The 25468-nt window shown below is 34.0% G+C and overlaps 1 protein-coding gene and 1 pseudogene across 2 annotated transcripts; one reads left to right on the forward strand and one right to left on the reverse strand.

The window, feature by feature from the left end:
• Positions 1–9487: 9487 nt before the first annotated feature.
• Positions 9488–19244, forward strand: LOC146958182 (F-box/kelch-repeat protein At3g23880-like; annotated as a pseudogene). The gene is made up of 2 exons (XR_015030872.1): positions 9488–10785; positions 18975–19244. The product of XR_015030872.1 is annotated as an F-box/kelch-repeat protein At3g23880-like (transcript).
• Positions 19245–20592: 1348 nt separating this feature from the next.
• Positions 20593–25347, reverse strand: CPB (Subunits of heterodimeric actin filament capping protein Capz superfamily). The gene is made up of 8 exons (XM_085739760.1): positions 25137–25347; positions 24909–24979; positions 23060–23173; positions 22747–22829; positions 22574–22647; positions 22306–22425; positions 21145–21240; positions 20593–20952 (listed from the first exon to the last, which is right to left on the reverse strand). The coding sequence occupies exons 1-8, from the start codon at positions 25263–25265 to the stop codon at positions 20869–20871; spliced, it is 771 nt and encodes a 256-aa protein (XP_085595886.1). The 5' UTR covers positions 25266–25347; the 3' UTR covers positions 20593–20868.
• Positions 25348–25468: the final 121 nt, after the last annotated feature.

A 25468-nucleotide genomic window follows, 5' to 3' on the forward strand; every position in this document is an offset into this window, starting at 1 on the left:
ATGACGCTACATTGCTTGCTATCCACTACAGAGCTCAACATACATGCAATACTAATTAGGACGAGTCACTAAATGCTAAAAAACTTCTGAAATCAAAGCTGAAAAACTCTTGAACTAAAGTTTTTAATAGTTTTCCAATAGATTAAATGAAAAGATGCTGAAAAACTTGAAAGAAATGTTTTAAACAGTTTCCGAATAGATTAAAGGCCATCAATTCATTATGTTGCTGCTTTAATCAATGCTTATCCTTTAAAACAAAGGCACTTGACCTCTGTAATATGTATGACATCCCATGTTCGTTCATCTAGATATTATATGTGCACTTGAATTTGAAAATGAAAAGGATGGATCGACATATTCACCATCAACAGTTACTCTACTCTTCTTCTTCTTCTTCTTCTCCAACTTCCTCTTTTTCAGCAACAACAATGTAAACAACAGGAGCAAGAAAGTAGAAAAAATTTACGTTATTCACTTCAGTGTCCCTCTACTGGAGAGCCACATGAGTCATCTTTAGAGGCTGCGAGTAATTCATTGGCCCTCCTTCTTTTCTGTATTGGAAACAATTCTTTGAGTTTGGAAATTGGTTTGATGCTAACTAGGTAAGAGTGGTGGATAATGGGGCCAACACTTTATCCTGGTTAGACCTATAGTTGAAGGGAGAACATACACTTATGTTTAAAATTTAGTAGGTTGTTTGAGTTAGTTGAAAATCGATTTGTGTGTAGTGGATATGTGTAATTTTGGTTGGGGTGTTGAGGGTGTTGGGTATTGGGAGAAGTTGGAGGAATGTTGTTCGTTGTTGTATAATTTATTTTTGAGAAATGATATTTGAACATCTATTTTGTGACAAATTTTGCCACAACTTTCTCTCTCATACATTATTTTTCACTTTATTTCTTTGTTGCTTTATTTTTCATACAAATACCTACTTTTTCTTTGTATCCCATATGTTGTTAACCAAATGGTTATTCAAATAACACTGCTCGTTATTTTTTTGCACGAAATAAAGTAGTTGTTTGGGATTGTCAACTTGATCCACAAAGAAACTCCCGTCAAAGGTGTCAATGTTTGTTTGACGTTTTTGCACAATAACATTTCAACTAAAGGACATCTTGTTTCGTCGGAGAATTATATACATGACACTTCTCGTCTTTGTATGAGAGGTTGTGGGTCAGATGAAATTGCTGACCATTTATTCTTTGATTGTGATTGGTTTGGTAAAGTTTGGGTTCTAATTTTAAATTGGCTAGGTTTACTTATATAAAAAAATTAAGTAGTGATATTTGAACATTCATTTAAGACAATTTTTTTGACAACTTTTTTTCTCTCTCTTTTCATTGGTCAAAAACAATGGAGAGAGAAAAAGGAAGAGAGAGAATAAGAGAATAATGTGAGTATGAGAGAGAAAGTTGTCAAAAAGTTGTTACAAAGTGGCTGTACAAATATCATTTCTCAAAAAAAATTAATATTTGATGGGCTTTATAAATGGAGATGGTGCAAGTGTCTTTTTAACCTAGATAAAGATAAGGGGACTGCTATGGTGCAGTTGTTTTTATGACTTTTCTGGAAAAGTCGCTTATGTGGCTTAATAGGAGAGTGCCACGTGGATGTCTTTTTAAATCGGTTATTCGGAAAAACGATTTTAAAAAGCTTTTGTTTTATATAAAAAATATTTTTTTAATTTCTTTTTTATTTTTATTTTCATGTTTATCCCTTAGGATTGTGTTTCCTGCTCTGATACCAGGTTTGGAGTGGGGTTTTCAGCGGAACTTTTTCGAACTTCGTTTAACATTTGTTCGATTTTAGTTAATCCTTGAAAAGGTTTTAAGAGTGTTTTAGCTCTTTGTTTTTGTATCTGAGTAAGATTTTCTAAATCTTCTATATCTCTTAATAGATCTTCAATATATTCTATATGATATATAACAAATTCTCTAGAATTGTAAAGAGTTTGTTTAAAAACAATTTTTTCATAATATAATTCTATTTCAAAGACTATGTCTTCTAGCCTTTTCTTGAAGAGTCTTAATTCTGTTATAAGATCTAGTCCAGGCATATCTTAATTGTTGATTTTCCAGCGGAGGTTTTCTTGTTCTAGCATTTGATCAGTTTTTATTTGTTTTAACATTTTTTCGATTTTTTCTAAACCTTGAAAGGGTTCTAAAAGTCTTTTTGCTTTTTCTTGCTGAATACTTGTAAGAGTATTCGAATCTTCTATTTCTTCTAATAAATTAGAAATATAACCTACATGGTAGATTATTAAATCTTGTGAAGCAAAAAGAATTTGTTTTAATATAATTCTTGTATTTTGATAATTTATTTCAGAAATTATTTCTTCTAGTCTTTGCTTATAGAGTTGTAACTCTGTTTTTAGATTTAATCCAGGCATTATAGATTTTTTATAGTCTTTGATTAATCTTATTAACCTGTATCGATAGAGTTTTTATAGAATCATGCAGATCCTTAAGCTCTTTTTCTCTGCTTATTTCGAAATCCTTTCTAGGTGGTTCGAATGAGGATGAAGTATCATCTTCAAATATGGTTTGAGAACTTAATGATTTGCTAAAATCTTTTTGATCTTTGTTCGGTGATGTTATTCGAAGACTTTGGCTTCTAAACAACGGTTTTTCTGTTTCTTCAAACATATTCTTTTCTGCTTCTATCAGAGAAAAACTATTTCTCGTGATATCTTTAAATATTGGTGTTTCCAAAGTAATTAATGGTGTAAATAACTCATCAATATGAATTGTTTCTTTTCCTATGAATTCTATGCTATGATGTGAATTACTCAAAGCATAATTAATTCTGTAGTAAATTGTAAAAGGATGATTACCTTCTTTCATAAATGTTGAATCTTTTAGCTTATAATGAAAAACTATAGATTTATTCAAATCTATATCTTTTAGGGATAATCCCATCTGTAAATTTATATCAAATTTTATCTTTCCATATTTTAGATTACAATTTCCTTTTGCAATTACTGCTTGTTTTTTATTTCTAATTCTAGAATCTTCTAGAGCTATTTCTAGAGGTGAATCAATACCTTTCATGAAGGTACTTTTGATTAGAATTTGAATGGTTGATATATGAATATAACCAATCTTTTTTCTCTCGTTTTCAGAAAATTTTCCAAGTCTTTTATCGATTTGTTGTTTATCTATAGTTGATATAACTATTTTTCCATTAGTTGTTTCAATTGGAATTGCTTCCTCTCCTACCATTATTCCGAATTTTAGAATATTTTTTCTTGACAGAAATTCCTTAAGTTTACTAAACTTTCTTTTAAAATTTTCTTCAGCAGTTAAAGACAAATCTGCTTCTTCAATTTTATTATCTATTATGCTATCAGCATGATAACTAGATGTTCCTTCAAAATATGAAACTTCAGACATATTTATAATAATTTTGATAAATTCATACCTGATTTTTCTTCAGAAATATGGGTTGTTTTGCTTCAGCAATCTGATCTTCAGCAGTTTTTTCTGCTTGTATTGAGTTTATCCCAACTCAGGGCGAATTCCTCCAGAGTATTACCTCAAGAATTCTCAACTATAGTGTTTTACCACTATAGGACCACTAGTTCTTAAAACTAAGAGGCAAGCTCATATCAAACGATATAACTTATATTGCTTCAAAACATGGTGAATACAAATGAGCTTCAAGGCTCTTATTTATAGGCATAGAGACTTACAGATAGGTACTACGTCTCCATCCTTACAGCTGGCTACAGCTTACTATACGACAAAAGAAATAAAGAAAATACAGAAAAGTAGATTACATAATTGCCTTAAAGATAAGGCTTATCTCTAAATGGGTCCCATGCCCACTAACTTTCTACATTTTCTTCGTTATTTGGTGATATGTCACTATCATACAACGATTCTTTGTCGGCCACGTTTTTCATGTCCTTTGCGCACCACTTGCATTGGTGTCCTTTGTATTTTTGAAAGTGTCGGCAGCACTCCTGTTGGATTGGGTCGGGTAGATGGCCCAAGTCTGCTTCAAGCCCACTAAAGTTTTCTTCAAACTTTAGGATTTGCTGAAGATGCTCTTCTTTTGCTTGTTTCCTTGAATCACTATAGACTAGAAAACTTCCTTTTGCAGTAATTACCCTGAAGTTTGGTAATTTTACTCCAAATCTGATGAGAGCATCATAGAATTTTTCCATTTGATGCAGAAAACATTCTGGTCTTGGATCTACATCTCTTCCATCATTTGTTGGATATGAATGATTTGAAATGCCAATCTTGATTAAGTGTCTGGCTTTAATAACTTCATCGTCTTCAAACCATGGATAAGTTGAAGTAAAAGATAAAAAGAACTCTTTACCTTTTGCGAAGCTATTGTTGAACTTATAAGCGATTTCGCCTATATCTTTTGGAAGAAGTTCTAGTTCATGAATTTTTCTTCCTGTATCTTCTTGAAGATACATTGTTTTAATCATTCCACAATCATAGAATGATCTGACTAATTCTTTTCCTACGCCTGGGACTGTTACAGCTTTTACTTCTATCCCGTTGTTGCTAGGATAAAAACATTCTGTTTTTAACTCTTCTGAGTAGTTGGTTAACCATCTCCAGTTTCTGTAGTAGTCTCCAATGGTGACTTCTTTAACAAATTTGCTTTCTCCATAGATAATTCTATCTACAGATATTTTCTTCTTAGTCTCCATTTTTGATGGCTGGACTATATTGTTTGCTGTTGCAACTTCCTTGTAAACAGCGTTGTAGGCTGTTTTTGCTTCTTCAAGGGTCTCATACCCTTTGTATCTGACATTTTTGCCGTTTGTATGTAACTTTGTGGTTTCCCAGTTTTGGTAGATACCTTTCATAGGTCCATCAAAAATTACATAAGCTTTCTTTTTGCCTCCAAGTTGACTGTCAATCTTTTGGCTTGTTTGTTGATCAATGGGTTCTTTTTCTTTTCCATTTTTTCTTTCATCTTCTTCGACTTTATCAGCCCAAGATGTTTTTGGTAAATCTGCAAGGACAGTTGTTGGGTTTGAAGATTTCCATCCTTTTGGTTCTATTGACTCAATTGGGATGTTTGACTCTTTTGGAGCTGAGTATTTTACATAGTAGTTGAATTTTCCAGAATCTTGACCTAGCAGATCCCAGTTTTCAGTATTTTTGGATTCTGAAACTGTTGATGTTTCTTTTTTGCATAGTTTTTCAAGGTTTTGAATTGTTAATATCATCTCCCCCTCTTCAGAAAGAAGAGTTTCTAGACGATTTTTTGCAGAGGCAATTTGCTCCTGCTTTTGCCTGAGAGAATTCTGTAATGTCTTTATAGCTGCTTCCATTCTCTTGTCAATGCATCTGCAAAGCAATTCTTTTCAGATTTTATATATTCAATATATGGGTGAAACGGTTGAAGTTTCATCTGCCATCTTACAAGTCTTCCATATTTATAATTGACACGAAGGTCATATTTCCAAAATCCAGTTACATATTTGGAATCTGTTCTTAATAAAAATCTGGTTGGAATTAATTCCATTTGCCATTTTGTTAAAACTTTAACACAACTCAATGTTTCTAATTCATGAATTGGATATCTTGTTTCGGTATCTGTAAATGATCCTGAAACATATTTACAAAGTAAAAGATCTTCATCTTTTATCTTATTTTTAATATTTTCATAAGAATAATCAATCTTAGTATCTCTTGATACTAATTTTTCTGATGAATCAGAGAGTTTGTCTAATTTCTCTTTCGAGCTACTAGACTTAGCGTACTGGGTTGCTCCAGTATCTTTCATTCCTTGTTGATGGGTTACATCACCAACATAGTTTCCCGAATCATCAAGATTCAGTATCGCTTTACCATTAGGTAGAGCTCTCATACAACCTGCCCAGGTTGTTTTATCAGCATCAATCTCAACAATTAAAAAATCGTTTTCTGTTGGATTGTATAAGCTGGGTAAAACTTTAATTTTTCTTTTAATAGTTTTTACAGTTAGAGTATCTTGTTCAGTCCATGACCATGGAACTTTCTCAGATATCTTTTTCTGTAAAATCTTTCTTTCAGTTGCCAAATTTTTGAAAAATCCTTCATTGGCAATATAATTCAAACATCCTAAAAATCTTTGAATTTGTTTTCGATCTTTCAATTCATCAGGGAAAGCTTGAATTTTTTCCTGAACATGTGGAGATAAATCGAGGGTGCCATTTTCTTTAAAAATAAGACCCAAATACTCGATTTCTTTTTTGGCTAATTGTGATTTCTTTTTTGAAATAACAATTCCCTTTTCTGAAATTCTATTTAAAACAATTTCTACATCTTTAAGATGTTGTTCTTTAGTTCCTTTTGTAAAAACTAAAATATCATCAATATATGCCAAACATATATGTTCTAATCCTCTAAGAGCATTATCCATAAATCTTTGGTATATAGATGGTGCTTGTTTTAGTCCAAATGGAAGAACATTCCATTGGTAGTGTCCTTGTGGACATGAAAAAGCTGTTAAAGGCTTAGTTCCTTCTGAAAGTCTGATTTGATAGTATCCTGATTTTGCATCAAAAGATGAAAACCAATCACATCCTTTTATTTTTTGCAAAATATAATCCTTTCGTGGTAATTTATAAGAATCTCCGATTGTAGCATCATTGAGTTTCTTATAATTTATCACCATTCTAGCTTTTCCTCTTTTTATTTCATTGTGATTTGTCACATAAAAAGCGGGTGCCGAATGTGGACTTGCAGATGGAGTAATTAACTTCTTTTCTTGAAGTTCTTTTATATCCTTTTGAAATTCTAATTTATCTTGTACTGAATAAGGCATTTTATACTTTACATTAATCTCCTTATTAGGATCTCGCAATTTGATGGTAACAAGTTCATGATTTGTATTTTTCAGATTATCCAAAGGATCTTCTGAACATACAGCATCAAGTTTTTGTTCTATTTCTTCAAGATTTAAAAATAATTTACCTTCTTCCCAAATACTCTTTAGGTTTATAAGATTTTCAGAAATTAATTGAATAATCTCATTTCTAGTTATAATTTTTGTTGTTATAACTTTTGTCTTTTCTTTGGGGTTTGCTAAATTTTTCCAAAGTAAAGAAATAGTTTTAACATTTTGCACAAACGGTGCATATAACTTTAAAAAGTTATTTCCAATGATTAAATCTAATCCTGAATCATGGAGATAAATTGTTGGTATGAAGAATTCATGACCTTCTATAGTAATTGAGATGTTTTTCAAAACAAACCATATTTGATGTTTTGACTTATCTGCAACAATTATTTCTTTGGGTTTTCCTAATCTTTCCCAATTTCTTGATATGTTTCGTTTTCCAAAACATAATGTTGCGCCTGTATCTAAATAGGCTAAAATCTCCTTCTTACGAAGTTTTATTTTAATAAAGGTAGCACTAGGGTTTCCTTTACTCAAAATCTTGGTTTTGCTCATCTTCGGAATCTGTACAAAGTTCATAGAAACTTTGATGCTCCCAATCAGAATCTGAGTCTGATTCTACTGGTTCATAACCTATTCTATAGATCATGTTTAAAACTTGTTTCTTTTCTTTAGAAACTTTCTTTGGACATTCATTAGCATAATGTCCTGTTTCATGGCATAACCAACATGTACATGATTTTTTACCTTTAGGACAGGTTTTATTTTTCCTAGGGTATTCTCTTTTTCTTCTATAGAATTTTTTCTTCCTATGTTTCTTTTTATCATAGGAAAATCTTTTAAATTTCTTTCTTCTAGGATATTTCCTCCTTTTCCTAGTTTTTTCACAACCATATGCTCCAATTTTCCCTTGGATTCTATCACAGCACAATCCTATTCGTGCTTCTCGTTTTGATTGTTTCTTTAGGCATTGTTCTTGTATCCAATTTCTAAGAATAGAAATTCTAGCTCCTAAAGTATTTTTAACCGTTCCTGAGGATACTGCACTGTTAAATTCATTTTGAATTATTTGGGACATAGACATAGGTAATTTTTGGTAAAATAATTCGACAACCTTTTGGTTTTCTCTAGTGTCTTTATTTAAATCATAATACAATTGTGAAAATTCACAAATATAATTTTCTATGTAACAAGGATTACATATGGATAAATTCATTATTCTCCATAATTTTTCAGTGTTAAAGGCGGTATTTGAATCTACCGTATCTTGCCATCCTTTGAATTCATTTAAAAGCCATTCAAAGATTTTATTAATCATTCCCATACTGTTTTCTGCAGTTTGTTCTTCTTCAGGTTTTTCGGCCAGAAATTTATATGCATTACCTTCTGTTCTACACAAAAGATAATTAAAAATTTGTTTTGGGCTTAGACCTTTTAAGTCACTATCTAACTGTATTTGGATAGTATTTTTATTATACCAACTTCTTATAGCTTGGACAAGATTGTCAACGCAATCAATATTTAAAATTCCACTTCCATCGTTTACACTATGTTTGGGAACATAACTCATAGGAATTTTTTGGTATTTAGCTTGGGAGAATTCCCTATGGAATTCTGCATTCCAATTATAAGAGGGTTCTCTTTTTGTTCCTGAGCTTTCGCCCATTTCTAATTGTTCTATTTTAACGAAATTTCCATCGTCTTTTGAATCATCATCGGAACTAAAGTCGTAGATAATATCTTCTAGATCTTTAGGTTCAGGTTCTTCCTTAATGGAATCTTTTTCGCTTATGTCTAAAGTAGCCATAAGTTGATCTAATTTTTCGAGTTGATACTCTATGTTTTCTTCTATACTCATCTTTTATAATTAGCAAATAAGGTTTTTTCTTCGATTTTTTCCTTATTCTTCCCCCCTTTTTGAAGAGAAAGATGTTGTTTACAACAGTTTTTTATCAGATAATTAATCATATCAGTGATATTGTTTAACTGAGGATTAAAAGAATGATATATATGAGGATATTTATTATTCTCATTTTTATTGTAACACGGAAAATCTTTTTCCATATTTTCCCAAGTTTCATGGGGTCTTTCTAATCCTTGCTCATAATCTTTTGTAAACAAATTATTTTGTTTATAGATTTGAGGTAAGGTTTCAAGAAAAGAAATCTGTCTTTCAAATCTCTCATTTAATTTCTTGGTTTCGTCAAGCAAAGCTTTGATTCTGGTTGTGAGTGTATTATTTTCTTCACTCATCTAGCTATTTCTTTAAGTTTATTCCTTAAATCTTGAGCTAATCCTTTATATTCATTATATAAAAAATGATCTATATTTTCATGGCTTTCATATAAATATTTGTCTAAAAAATATTCAGCCGTTGTATCACACCATCTAATTTGTGCTTTAACTGGTGTAATATCTTGATAATTTGGACATAATATAAAGGGTTGTAAAATACATTTCCCTGTTGGTCCTTTAATAAATTCCATTTTTATTTAGACTTTTAAAGCCGGTTTTCCACAAACTGATTTAAAATGTTTGACTTTATTGGAAATGTCATTTGGGTGACTGTACCGTAGAATTCTCCTAAAGATAAACATCGTAACTTTCTTCAACCTTTGCTAATAAACGCTGCATGGATACAAAACCTTTCGATCGAATGGATGGTGTTAAGATTGCGAATCGAAACCACAGAAACTGTTCAAAGAAGCGTCTTCGCCACAATCCATTCAAGGCTGCATATAAACTAATAAAAGGCTGCATGCATACAAAACACAACTGCAGGAGCCGTTCAAGGATGCGTCTCCTGCTCCGCCACTCTCTAAACGAAACCACCGCCAACAATCCATTGCCGTTCTTACCGGAAGAACTCATCGTTAACATCCTCCTGAGACTTCCGGTAAAATCCCTCCTTCAGTTTAAGTGTGTTTGCAAAATGCAAATCATGGAAAACCCTAATCTCTGACTCCCAATTCGTAAACAACCACCTTCAGATATCAACCACATATCCACAATTGGTCGCTTCCTGCACCACCACTGCTTGGGGTGTCCGCGAAATCATTTCATACCCTATCAAGCCATTGTTGGAAAACCCATCAACCCCTATTGAACCGTTAGCTTCAGCACTGGACACGATTACCATGATATTATAGGTTCATGCAATGGGTTGTTGTGTCTGTTTCATCTCAAACAATTTTGTGTCAGTTTGTGGAATCCTTCTATCAATTTGAAATCCAAGAGATCTTCAGCCATTGTTTCGTCTTATGATAATATTGTGAGATATCGTGGTTTTGGCTATGATCAACTTAATGACAAGTACAAAGTGATAGTAAGTGTGTCCAGTTTGAATGATGATGCAAAAGATGTGACCAAAATTTATACCTTTGGTGAAAATTCTTGGAAAACACTTCATAATTTCCTGGATAATCCTCGTAGGTATATAGGGAAATTTGTGAGTGGCACTTTAAATTGGATACTTAGTAAAGATGGTGTTTATTTTAATAAAGAATCGATTGTTTCTTTTGATCTCGTGAAGGAAACTTATAAGGAAATGTTGCTTCCTCAACATGATGGTTACGGTGTATGCTGTCAAGGGCTGTTTGTTTTAAGTAACTGCCTTTGTGTTTGTTTTGATCACTCTAATGAAGGTCGATGGGCTGTGTGGATGATGAAAGAGTACGGAGTTTTTGACTCATGGACTAAATTGATTATCATCCCGCATGAAAAGTCACTTTATACTTATGGATGGCAACATCCTTATGTTGAACCCTTGTTCATTTCAGAAAATGGTGTTGTTCTTCCACTGAATGCAGCGTCTTCCCAATTTATCCTATATAACATAAATAATGATGTGGTGGATTGTCATAGGACTTTTGGCAAAGCTATTACACTGGATCTACATATTTACCACGAGAGTCTGATATCACCACAAAGGTAAATCATATCTTATGTTGTTATTTTCTACTAACATTGATTGATAAATTGAAGAGGAATTCATTAATGTTTGTTGTGATATTCTTTATTTTTTATTTAGAAAGAATGTTTATGTTGTGTTGTAAGAGACTTGTATGATTTTATTTTACATGCAGAAACAATGGACTCATAATTTGCATCTACACTTGCAAGAGTAATTTGTTTCTCTATATAGGCTTAACAATCTATGCATCCCTTTCTCATTACAATTACAAATTATCAACATCACAATCAATTTGATGGAAAAATTAAGTCTTTTTGTGTTGGTAAACAATCACATTGGATAATGTGTTTGACAAAAGTATCACATAGTTTTTTATTTTTTAACTGGTTGATATTATTTAGTGGTTAAAAGATGTCATATAAAGAATGATATTTGATTCCTTACCCTAGATAAGGTTTCATTGCCTCAATTTGTGTGTGACTATATGAGCTCCCAGACAGTGCTTAATGAAATTATGGAAGAGAGGTCTACTATGATTAAAATGATCCGGAACAATGTAGCTAAATTAATAATGAGATGCTAGGTAATATATTTGCTTTGATCCTGTAGCTGAAGAATAAATTGGGTGTGTGATGTTACTTTTTGCTGTGTTTTTGCCTTAATGATGGTTAATATCGACTTCTTGTGTGTGCAACGATGAAGCACAGACTTTTTGTAAAAGACTGCTTCATAATTACTTGCTGGTAGTTAAGAGTGGCCTGGATAAATCCGTTGAACTCGACAAACCAATCCTAACCAAACGGCGAGTTACCGGTTGTTTATTGGTTCTGGTCAAAACCAGATCTAAACCATCAAGAAACCAAACACAATAAGGTCGAGTGTCGGTTTTTACTTTTGAAAATTGAGTCCCCGGTGAACCATTCCGAGATGTATTTCTTAAAAGATACTTCATATGTAAGTAACTGATGTCTCATCAGAAAAAGAATTCGTCACACTTCAGAGCCACCTCAGTCTATTGTCATTTTTTCTTCTTATGCATTCTTCTCCTCCTTCGACCCACGATCATGTCGTCCCATGCCTTCTCCTTATTCTTCTTCATCCGATGACCACACCTTCTTGTTCTCTGTTCTTAGTCACTGTCTGTGCTGCCCACACTCCTTTGTTGCTGCTGGCTGCTGCTCTCTCACACACGTTCTCATTTATATTCTAAGTGAAGAGATTATGTTTAAGTTGATTTGGTTTTTATTTTTGTGTGATTAATTTGGTTTGTACTTTAAGTGATTATCTAAATGATATAGGTAGAGGCAGCAGATAGTTGTGTTTAAAAATTGCAATTTAGTTCCAAGTTGAATTGATCACCCGAACAAATCCGTAATTATCAGGTTTGGTTTGGGTCAGCTGAATTTTTTTGTCTAAAACCGAACCAATAACCTGAACCAACCCTTGTGCATTTTGGATGATGGTGTAATTCTAGTGATAACTTTGTATTCCATCCAATATAATTTAGTTTTGTAAGATGCAAATAATGGATTAATGGTATGTCTGATTATCCTAGGATTTAAGGCAAACTTGGGTTGGATTTGCATGTTTTCCGACCCAAGTTCAACTTCAAGCATTCCCAGTTACAATGTTATGTTGAATCATCATCATTCTAATATCAACAAGAAAACATCAAACATGACGCCATATTGCTATGCACTTCAGAACACAACAAACATGCAATACTAATTAGGCTGAGTCACTAAACGCTAAAGAAACACCATCTATATAATGCAAGTTCTTACAGATTAATACTTGGCAGTTAGCACATAATTACGAGTATAGATTATTTACGATTTATTCAACATTTTTCCTTGATTGAGCAAAATCCTAAGCTTTCAACCCTTTATTCAATTGAAGGTTTAAACTGACCAGTGTTTAAAGGCACTTATTACATGAATGGACAAAATCTAATATACCCAATAACCATATTAATTCAATCAATAAAGCTGCATTGTTCATGAGGTGATGTAATGATTGTAAAAATAACTAGTAAATTGGATTGAAGGTTTCTCTATTTATTTCACTCACTCTAAGAAAATCACTTAGAATGGTAATTACAGGGATGAATTGAAACAAGTAGCAGAAGAGAACTTTAGAATTAGGGAGAGACAAGAAAGTTTTCACTACTCATATCATCCATAATTACGGATCTCAATCCTACTCTTTAAATACTACTTAGCAAAACCAATACCACCCTGGTATAGAGAATTCCACTTCTGGTTTCTTTCACACATAATCCTTCAATCTGATATTTGGAACACGTGGCCTTTTTCCTTGCTTAATCAATTCTGTTTCCTTTTGTCCTTTAGTGATGCTCTGGCTCTCTTCTAAATTGTCCAGCTGACACTCTTCATTTGATCCTCTTACAATACTCCCCCCTTTAATTTCCACCTTGTCCTCAAGGTGGCAGTTTGGAAATTGTTCCTTAAATTCTGCATAATTCTCCCATGTTGCTTCAGCTGCACTCAAGTGTTCCCATTGCACAAGGATCTGTTTTACTGTATGGTTACCTTGGACAATTTTTCGTTGTTGCAATACAGCTACCGGTTGCAATATTGGGCCCAGTTCATGAGTGGTAACAGGTAGTGGAATATATGGTTGAGAAGAGGTACCTCTGAACAGTTTCAACTGTGAGACATGGAAGACTTGATGTATTTTAGTCTCAGGTGGTAGTTGTAACTTGTAGGCTACTGTACCAATTCTTTTCATCACAGTAAAAGGCCCAAAGTATCGCATGCCCAACTTTTGATTTTTTTCTCAGGGCCACAGATTGTTGTCTATAGGGTTGTAGCTTTACCAACACATTATCACCAACTTGAAAATGTACCTCATGTCTGTGTTTGTCAGCCTGTGTCTTCATGTATTGTTGTGCTTTGATCAAATTAACTTTGGCCTGTGCTAATAATGTATCTCGATCCTGTAACTGCTGTTGAGCCACTGTAGTATTTCCTAGGGAATCAGCTTGCCTGAGAAGTGTAGGCGGGTCCCTCCCATACACTAGCTTAAATGGTGTCATGCCTAAACTTGTGTGGAAAGCAGTGTTGTACCAATACTCTGCCCAGTCTAGTACCTTAAACCACCCTTTAGGATTTTGAAATGTTAAACATCTCAAATACATTTCTAGACATTTGTTTAGTGCCTCAGATTGGCCATCACTCTGGGGATGGTAAGCAGATGTCATTGCAAGTGTAGTGCCCTGCAATTTAAATAATTCTCTCCAAAAACTGCTTATAAACACTTTGTCCCTGTCGGAGACAATGGATTTGGGAACTCCATGATGTTTAACCACATTTTTCATGAAAGTCTCGGCCACTGATTTACAGGAATAATCAGTTTTAAGGGGTAAAAAGTGACTGTATTTACTCAGCCTGTCAATTACTACCATAATCACAGTATATCCAAAGGAATTTGGAAGTCCGGTTATGAAATCCATAGCTATATCTTCCCAGATTTGTTGAGGAATAGGCAAAGGCTGCAACAATCCAGCAAAGTTCTTTGTTTCGTGTTTAGCTTGCTGACAGATTACACATTGTTGTACAAATTGTGTAATATCATGTTTCATGTTTTTCCAGTAAAATTGAGCAGTTATTCTAGTTGTAGTTCTAGCTATTCCAGCATGCCTTCCAATAGCAGAGCTATGAAATTCTCGGAATATCTTCTCTTTGATACTAGCGTTATCTGGAACCATCAACCTTCCCTTCCAGAATATCATATCATCTCTCACAGTAACATTGCTGGTAGTATTTGACTGGTTACTTACTTGTAATTTGAGCGCTTGTATATCCCCATCCATATTGCAAGCATCTTTTAGTTCATGTAAGAAAAAACTGTATGGTTGTGACCAGGCCATTGACATCACCCTGGACAAGGCATCTGCAGCTATGTTCTCCTTTCCTAGTTTGTATTCAATGGTGAAATCGTACCCCAACAACTTATGGATCCAAGCTTGCTGCTCTGGAGTTTGCAGGGACTGGTCCATTAAACTCTTCAAACTTTTCTGGTCGGTTTTTATGGTAAATTTATGACCCAGCAGATAGTGACGAAATTTTGCAATAGCTTCAGTGATTGCGAAAAATTCCCTAGTATAGGCAGACTGTTTCTGCATTCTAGGACTTAACTTCCTGGAAAAATAAGCAATGGGATGCCCCTCTTGACTCAAGACTGCCCCTATACCAGTACCAGAAGCATCTGTTTCCAAAGTAAAAGGCAATTTAAATTGAGGCAAAGCTAAAACTGGAGCAGACGTGATAGCTGTCTTGAGTTTGGAAAATGCTAACTCAGCTGCAGGATTCCATTTGAATGCTTCTTTTTTTAACAAGTCTGTGAGAGGTGAGGCCAATTAAGCATAGCTTCTAATAAATCTTCTATAGTAACCAGTCACCCATTCCAGAGACTGTGTGTCCCAAATAATCCACCTCTTTGATACCGAACGCACATTTAGATAGTTTAACAAACAATGTGTGTGATTCCAAAGTTTGTAAAACTGTCTCTAGATGTTGAAGGTGTGTATCAAAAGATGGACTGTACACCAGTATATCATCAAAGAACACTAATACAAATTTCCTGAGAAAAGGCTGAAATATTTGATTCATAAGGCTCTGAAAAGAGGCAGGCGCATTTGACAACCCAAAAGGCATTACAAGCCATTCATAAAGCCCTTGGTGTGTTCTAAATGCAGTTTTGTACCTGTCATTTGGGTCCACCAAGATTTGGTGATAACCAGACCGCAGATCTAATTTTGAAAAATATTGAGCTCCAAACAACTCATCTAGTAGCTCATCTACTGTAGGCATAGGGAAAGAATCCTTGACAGTTATTGCGTTCAATGCTCTATAATCAGTGCAGAATCTCCAAGTTCCGTCTTTCTTCTTAACCAACACAATGGGAGAAGAAAAAGGACTGGTGCTTGGCTTAATGATACCTTCTTCTAGCATTTCTTTGACCATTAGCTCAATCTGCTCCTTCTGACTTTGAGGGTATCTGTACGGTCTGACTTTGATAGGTCCTGAACCTGGTTCCAAAGGAATCCGGTGATCTTGCTGCCTCTGTGGGGGTAATCCAGTGGGTTTCTTAAAAACTGACTAATAATTGTTTAGCAACAAGGCTAATTCTGCTTCCATGTTTTGAGGTAGTTCAAGCCAAATATCTAGCGGTCCATCAGGTTCTTCTCTCTGCACAGTAAAGTATTCTGCAATAGCTTCTGTGACTTGTAATCTGCGCATGTGATGTACTTGAGCTTGTTGTGGTACCTTACATTTTTCACCTTGTAAAGTAATAAAACTTCCGTTGTGAAAAAAACTTTAGGCTTTGAGCCTTATAGTCAGCTACATGTGGCCCTAAGGTAGCTAACCAAGTAGCCCCCAGTATGAGATCAGCTCCTACTATTGGCAGTACGAAAACTGGTAATTTCAACTATTGGCCTTGCACTGCTACCTTTAGCTCTCTGACGGACCCTTCTGATGTCATAGGGTTACCATTTCCCACAAGTACTTTGAATAATGGAGCAGGTTCCACATCCAATTTGAGGAAATGAGCGATTCTTGGTTGTAAAAAGTTATCTGAACTTTCTCCATCCACCAAAATCTGAACTGGTCTGTTACCAATGTGACCAACAAACTTAATTGTTCCCACCCCAGTAGTTCCTTTCAAGGCATTTAGAGATAAATGAAGTTCTAAATCATGTGGATCAGTTTCAGACTTCTCTTCATCTCTTGTAGCAGGGTCATGTTCCTGATGATCTTCTTTCTCAACTTGAAGAAGCATGATATTTTTATTTGGACATTTATGGTTGAAGGACCATTTATCTTCACACGTATAGCACAAACCCTTCTCTCTTCTTAACTTCATTTCAGCTGAACTGATTCTTTTAATGTTTTGGTTTTTTTGAATACGTAGATTAGGCTTCAATGGAGGTGTGGGCAGTAGCGGTGGTTGGTTTGATCTATTTGGGTTAGGGTTATTTATGGTTGAGGGTTTGAAATTATTTGGGTAAGTGTTGGTTTTGTTTGGTTTACATTTTTCCTCAAATAATTTTGCCAAGGCAACAGCTCTCTGAATTGAACTTGGTGTTTGTGTTATAACCTCACGTTGCAATTCAGGGTTTAATCCACTCACAAAACAATCAAGCATAGCATCACTACTCAACCCATAAACTCTATTAGCTAGTGAGGTAAATTCCATGTAATACTCATTAACAGAATTCTTTTGTGACAATTTAAACAAAGTAGCACGAGGACACTCATACACAGAAGGGCCAAAATCTACCTCAATTGCTCTGGTGAAGATCTGCCATGACTGAAAGGGGTTTGTGTGTTGCATCATCTGGTACCATGGTACCACCTTCTGATCCAGGTGAACTGCTGCAATCATCAAACGTTCAGAATTTGGTGTAGCGTAGTACTCAAAGAATTGTTCGGCTTTGAAGATCCACTCGATTGCGTGAGTGCCATCAAATCTGGGAAACTCTAGCTTCATATTTCGTGTCTGCATCAAGGAACGATGTGGTGTAAACTTTGAGTTCGAATCATGACGAGGTGATTCTGCTGCATGTTGTAACAACGATTCCACCGCGGTTTCGATTATGCTTAATCGCTCGTCGTGACGATCTTCGATTTCGGTGAAACGAGCGGCATAATCGCGTTCGCGAATATCCAAAGCATCAACAAATTTCTTCAATTGGGTTTGGACATCTTGTTGGATCGCCTCTTGCAATTCCTTCATGCGCTTATCATCGGTCATGATGTAATGAAAGCACCAATGTAATGATTGTAAAATTAACTAGTAAATTGGATTGAAGGTTTCTCTATTTATTTCACTCACTCAAAGCAAATCACTTAGAATGGTAATTACAGGGATGAATTGAAACAAGTAGCAGAAGAGAACTTTAGAATTAGGGAGAGAAAAGAAAGTTTTCACTACTCATATCATCCATAATTACGGATCTCAATCCTACTCTTTAAATACTACTTAGCAAAACCAATACCACCCTGGTATAGAGAATTCCACTTCTGGTTTCTTTCACACATAATCCTTCAATCTGATATTTGGAACACGTGGCCTTTTCCTTGCTTAATCAATTCTGTTTCCTTTTGTCCTTTAGTGATGCTCTGGCTCTCTTCTAAATTGTCCAGCTGGCACTCTTCATTTGATCCTCTTACAGGTGCCTTCTTGAAGAAGAAAGAAATTCAACTTAGCATAAATTATTAATCAAACGATCTAATTTTCAAGATTAGAGAATTCTCATAGAAAGCACATGTCGTCTAATGGATCCATGATGAAAAGGATGGATCAACAAATTCATCCATCAACACGTACTTTAATCTCTCATCCTCTTTCTCATCTTCCTCTCATCATGGACCAACAACAATGTGAACAACAAGAGCAAGTTAGTAGTAATGTTATGTCCGTTATTCAGTGTCCCTATATGGAAGAGTCACACGAGTCATCTCTAGAGGTTTCGAGTAATTCATTGGTCCTCCTTCTTTTTTGTATCAGAGTATCGATGTCATTTTGAACTTGTCTCCAAGTGTATTTTCATTCTCAAGAAGAATCCATTTGACGTGCTAAAGAGGTGAATTAAAGTCCATCAAGTAATGACTCGTGTACATCTGCTAAACGCAGAACCATTTCTTGTCGATAATGTTGGTTGGATCTTATAAATAAGATGAAACAAACATTGTCGACATATTTCAAGGTGGATGGTTTGATACACTCGAGGCTCACATCTGCAGCTATGTCAAATATAAGTCTTCTCTCAAAAAGATAGTAAAATGCAAACTTGGAGGCCAGCCAAAAGCACATTGAAACAATTAATAAAGAAACCGTGAGTTACTTGCAGCTGTCGTAGTGTGGTTGTTGGGACACTCAAGTGAATAATACGTGAAACACAACTAAATTAAGTTGAGGAAGAAGTTGTTGTGGGTGGTGATGACTGATGGTGAAGAAGAGGATAGTGAAGAAGAGTATAGTAAGTTGTTTGTGGGTCAATGATGAAGAGGAGGAAGGTGAAAAGGACAAAATGAAAGAGGGTGCTCTATTTGTTGTTCATATATTTATATTAATTTATACTCACAAACTAGATTAACGTCCTTGCTAGATGAGGAAGATTTCGAAGCTTGTAGTGAGAACTAACAACAAAGTGTACCTCTCTTGCATTACTGTGTAGGTAGTGCCAAAAATTGTAAGGATGGAGATTACAGAAAATGCAGAAGTACTACCTAAGCATGTGATCTTTAGAGCTCAAACTGGAAAAATGTAAAAGCAAATGGAAAAGAGGATGTGGAATGATCCTCAAGAAAGATCTATTGCGTGTCTATGTTGTTCTCTTTTTCATTTAAGCATTTAGGCTCTGTTTGGTAAAAATCAGCTATAAGCTAGCTGATAGCTGAAAAGCTAGCTGATAGCTGATGACTGATAGCTGATAGCTTATAGCTGAAAAGCTCGCTTATTAAAAATAATGTGTTTGGTAAAATTAGTTGTTGAAGTGGCTGATTAATATAAAATGACATAAAAGGACACGTTTGTTTATTTATTTTTTTAATAAATTTTAGACATAATTTTTTTACTTTTTCAATTCTTTTTTAAATATTTAAATTCATTTCAAATTAATTTCATCTCTAAAATGATAAATGTGTTTTATGAATTCAATTAATATTTTGTGTTTAACTAAAATGACTTAACTATTTATTGTAGATTTTGTTTAAAATTATACATTATGTTATATGAATTAAAAGCAACGTAGAAAAAAAAAAGTGAACAAAGATAATATATATAAAAAAAAAAAACTACAACATGAGTGGTGCATATGGATAGTGCAAGGGGCTGCCCAAAATATAAGATTCTAAGAACGATATTTTGAACCATCTGAAAAAATAAATAAAAAATTCAAATAGAAAGCAACATGAGACCGTATAAAAAATAACCTAAGAACCATATTTCCAACCAAATAATAAATAAAAATTCAAATAGAAAGCAATTTATAAGGCAACCGTAAAAAAACATTAACACAACGTGGGAAGTTTTTTCTTTATCGTGGGTAGTTTTTTTAAATAAAAAATAATATTAAAGGGTATAAATGGAAGAAAATGTGAAAAGCCATCGGTTATAAGCTAAAAAGCTACTTGAAATAGCTTCTCAAAAATAGCTATAAGCTCGTGAGAAAAACTTGTTACCAAACACATCACGTTTTCATCCAACAAGCTTACAAGTTAGTCCAACAAGCTATAAGCTAGCTTTTTTGTGTTACCAAACACAGCCTTAGTGAAATTGGTGAAGGAGTAGCGTAAGGATACATGAATTACGGATTTTGTCTTCTTTGCTTTTTTTCTTTTTGTTTTACTAGATCGTTCTTTTTTGTATTTGTATTTTATATATACTCTCTCCCTCCGTCTTTAATTATAAGTATTTTTTTTAAAAAAAAAAGTTATCTTCAAATAAACTCATACAAATTACTGTAACCAAAAAAAAAACTCATACAAATTACCAAGTCTACTTATTATTCTCTTTTTAAATATACTATTTATCAATACTACTGATATTAAAAGATAAAAAATCAAAGTTAGATAGAGTAACATACAAAAGGTATTTTAAGAAAATCGACACTCAAAATGAACATATTAAATTAATTACCGATTTCATTTAATATATACTAGTATAAAAAAAATGTAAAACGTGCTTACAAAAATAGATGGAGAGAGTATATTTAATATTTTTAGTAATTTTGTTTGGCTGCAATTAAAGATTAGCAAATATTGTACCAAAAAAAGAAAAGATTACAAATAAAATAAAAGGAGTAAACAAAGTTTCATCCATTAAAGTATCATGCGTAATGAATGAAAAATATTTCAAATCCCATGATTCTCTATTGCTATCCACTACAGAACACAACAGTTTACATTCAAACAACAAGCAGAGCTACCTCAGTAAAACAAAGACCAACCGAACCACCAATCCATGTGAAACTTCCTACTTCAAATACTGTAACACAAATTACCACCCAGTATGCTAAAACATGTGATGAAAATCGAGTATATTTGTCTCTGCCACATGGTGCAATGCAATCAGCTCTCGGGCATTCTCATTTGCGCCACTTCAGACGGTGGTCTCAGTGTGCAAACCATTTCTCTTGTCTTCCCAAAGTATACCTGTAATATGCAATAACATACAGATTGCTGACAAGATGAACTTACATTTCCTTCGAGTTTGAAATGTCATAGTTATGAAGGAACTAATTACTAAATTTTATAACTTCCAAGAAGACAATCTGATCTCTAACCCAACCCAGCTCTCCTACCAAAATACATAGTTAAAGAGTGAATCCTATAATCAAGAAGTACCTGATCAAGCGAGTTCCTCAGCTTACTCTCCATTTCTTCAATCATCCTTCCCATGTTACAAAGATGTCCATCAGCAACTGATAGCCTCATACTCATCTAATATAACAGGAAAAGATTATTTAGGAGTCTTTCAGAATAACTAAGCATTAAGTTGACACAAGCAAGGGGCAACGAAGCAGATTGTGCGTATACATAATAGTCATATATTAAGGATTTAATGGTAGATGAATTTTTGTAAATACTTTCATAAACTGACCCTTAATTATTGGTAAGAAGCATTCTAATTTGTAATTAGCCAGCGTGTTCTCTGATCGTTCTTTCAAGTACATAGTTTAAATGTCAAAAGATGTCATTGCCCGAATGATAGATGCCTATTTCACTTAAGACTAACTTTTTTGGGTACTTATTTTACATCTCTCGGTCCTCGATAATTCTTCAAGCTACTAATATCAATATCATACATTTTTCGACCAAATAAAATTGTAATGAGGAAACAATTCACCTAATGTTCACACTTCTCCAGATCAATTAATGGAGAATAATGTTCAACTTAAAGTAGACTAATGCATTGTTATTTAATTAGGATTAATAGGGGTTACGGGAAAAACTGAATATGAGACATCTGTTTAGAGTCAGACATACATGAGTTGATAGATAAAAAGGTTTTCGATTTCTCTTCATCTGTCACTCCATCTTTCGTATAAATGTATATCAGAGTTTATTTATCCTTAGGAATTTCATCTGTTTACATTTTCAAATCCTGGTATCATATTTATTGATTCAACAGTTGTGAAGTCAGAAAGCATATGGATATAGCCTGTTATTTAGGATTTAGTGAACAATTTTCGTTGATTGAGCAAGAAAGACTCAAAAGCTTTCCCTTCTAAATTCAACTGAAGGTTTAAGGCTGACAAGTGTTTAGGGGCACTTATTACGTTAATGACCCACCTAATATACTTAATTATCACACACTTACTGAGTTTACAGTCCTTCTAAAGATTGGTGGAATATATGTGGATTCGCAAAACAACAACCATATAATTCAGTCAATGAAGTTGCATTGTTTATGATGCGCCTTGTTGAGAAAGAAAATGAATCTTAGCACAAATTTTTAATTAAATGATTTAATTTTCAAGATGAGAGAATTCACATAGAAAGTACCTGACGTCTAATTGATCCAGACAGACTGAAGGTTCCCGATGACTCATTATTTGTAGTCAAAGTCAACATAACTGTACTGGTTAACCGATAATTGGTGTCTTCTTCTTCTTCTGGTCCCACCTAAATTAACATTAAAGAGCAAGACAAGAATTTCAGAGATCAATACAAGAAGCTGAAAAACTAGAACTGAAGTGTTTTTCCAGTTGATTAAAGGTTGCTGTGTTGTTGCTTTTATCAACCCATGGTCTTGAAAACAAAGGCACTTTACCTCTATTACATGTATGGCATCCCATGCTCCTTCCTCTAGATATCCCCGTCGACCTTGCCCTGTCTTTGAGCCATCTTTAATCATGAAATTGGAAACAATCACATGATTAGAGAAAAGGTAAAAAAAAAATAAGAAGTGTTATCCATTATAATATACTCAAATAACAAGTTTACCTTTCTTTATCAAGAAGCAAGCTACGAAACCTTCATTTTCATCTTCCCACATATAAACTGATGAAATGCCACCTTCATAATACCTATAATATTATCCATTAATGGTTGGTTGCATATTGTCTTATAACTAAATAGCCAAATAACTACATTCACATATAGCAAGAAGAAAACAAAGGACGGTCCATCAGCAGGTGATTTTCTTTGAAATGAAACAAATTGGGCAATAAGACACTGGGTAGAAAGGTGCCCTAGTTAGACATCTTTAAAAGCACATAAGCAAAGCTCAAAAGATAAAGTAAGTAAAGAACCTCACTGGTCACGATATATAGCAAATATGTCATTTGCTTCAATTTCAAGCTTCCTCAACTCTGAAGAAGGAAGCGAACCATCTTCTAAAGGTGGATGGTATTTATTCGACCAAGGTGATCTGCAGAAAGATACAATGAAATAATAAGTTTAACCTTGTGTTTCCTTAAATATTAAAGTACGAATTACAAGAGGAAAATAAATGGGACCCTCATAAGAAATAAATAATGGATTTGTCCATAGGGTCTCAGAAGGAGTAGCCCAATGTTATGAGTTGAGACACCAAAGGAGCATTATGTAGGAGGTCTAGGGTTCGATCTTGGATGCTAACATATGCCCCACTCTCTAACAAATTAACCATTAACAATTTGCCAATAAAAAAATGAATTTGTGCACAGGAACCGAACTATACTTATCAATAATTGTTTGTACCAGTCTCAAATCTCAATCAAGATCAAGTTTTTCATAAAAACATAACATTTTTATCATATACTTTCATGCTAGACAAAATATCAGTAAAAAGTGTTCCTTCCTTACCTCTCTATCTTAGATATTCTAATGCTTCTCGCGGCCACTACCAACTTGCTATATCTTCGCTCATATATATAAATAAATAACACAGCAGCAACTAAACCCTCTTACAATAAGTGGTGGTGTTAGCAACATAAATCAGACAACGCCACACTTCTTTGTCATGCATTAAGTTCAAAGATACATCACTTACTTGTAAATATCTCTTAACTGTATGCAAAACTCTCTTAATTGTTTGACCTATAATTTGTCTTAGTCTGCCTCAATCGTTACGTATTAGACTATCATCCATTTGGTCAGTTCTCCTTAGTGATACTTCTACGAGTCTTTTCATACATCATACATTCTTGATCACCTAAGATGAAAATCAACCAAATTTTCTACTATAAGAGCTACCTTGCCTCAGTTTTCTAATAATTATATATTTCCAATCTTATCTTGTGTAATCACTCACCTAAGCTAGCATTCGTCTCTTGCTAAACTTGCATTCTATATACTTTGATGTGACTATGTCTTTTCAAGTATTATCTCCATATCTCTAACTTCTCTTTAATTTACTCTCTTGCAACAAAGACTATTAATCACAAAAAAGTATGCAGACACTGTCTGTTGATATGTTCAACAAGCATGTCTAGAATCAAAATGACAAGAGAAGAGCTCAAAATTGACTCATAATGCACACTTAGAGTTATAGGAAAATCTTCTCTATTCCACCTTGTGTTCTCGTGTTAGTCATGACTTATGACCCTTTCATGCACGTCTAATACTACAATCTGATCTGTTTTCTTCTCTAGAGCCTTTCACAACACCTCTCTAGGTACTCTATACGTCTTTTCCAAATCAAAGAAAACCCTATCTAGATCTTGTTTCATTCCTTCAATCTATTAGTCTTTGGAGCAAATATACAGCTTCCATTAATTGATCTCCCCAATAAAAAACCAAATAAATTTTATGTGATGAAAGTCTCTTGTCTTAATATCTTCTAAATTCCAAAGCTTCCAAGTATAAATTTTTGGGTCCATAGACGAAGTGGCAAACTCCACTTACAACACACATCTACGAGATCCCAGGTTCGAACCCAGGTGAAGGTGTCCAGTCTAACAATATCAATATTGCGACTTTATTCGTGTCAATTTGGTAAAGTTTAAAACAGTGCCAAACATAGTTTGCATTCATTATTCATACTGTATGGATGTGCTACTGCTGCTCAGTGATAATTGCATTGAAAAACCAATGCAATTAAACTTGATAACGGCTTAAACAGTTAAACACTATGCAAATTACATCACATCAACCATAAACAATACCATATAAAGATTAGTAACCTGTAAGAATCAGCATCTCTGTTATATTCACACAATATAAACTCCTTCCCACAGTCCACATCGCACAAAACCTGTTTTATCACCAACAATTTCATACCCATAAATAAAAAATCAATTTTTATCAAAAAAAATTAACCCCATTTAAAAAAAATAATAATAATTCAACCCTAGTTTCTACATTTTTGTAATTACAAAGATGAATCTAGAGAGAGAGAGAGAGAGAGAGACCTGAAGGGGTTGATCGACTTGAGAGAGGAGATCGGAAGAGTGGTTAGGCATAAGACTGAGAAGGGCAGAGAGAGCGGTTTCAGTGTGTTTGGGTGGAATCCGACGCATCAGTCCCATCGCTGCTTCCATTTTCTTGCTTTCTCTCTCCTCAATTCAAAAATGGCACAACAAACAACAAACGAACAAGAGAGAAAGAGAAACTGTCTGTCTGAAGAGATTTTTGTTTCTCTCTCTCCTATTGGTCTTTTATCCGAATTTCCCTCCACCTTCTATAATATATCTGTATGTTGAAATTTTATTTATTTATTGCTCAAAAGATTATAAGGATTTTC

This window comes from Medicago sativa, chromosome 1 (genome assembly GCF_051527215.1).
Source record: "Medicago sativa cultivar Bolivia chromosome 1, Bolivia_mono, whole genome shotgun sequence".
NCBI classification, from domain to species: Eukaryota; Viridiplantae; Streptophyta; class Magnoliopsida; order Fabales; family Fabaceae; genus Medicago; species Medicago sativa.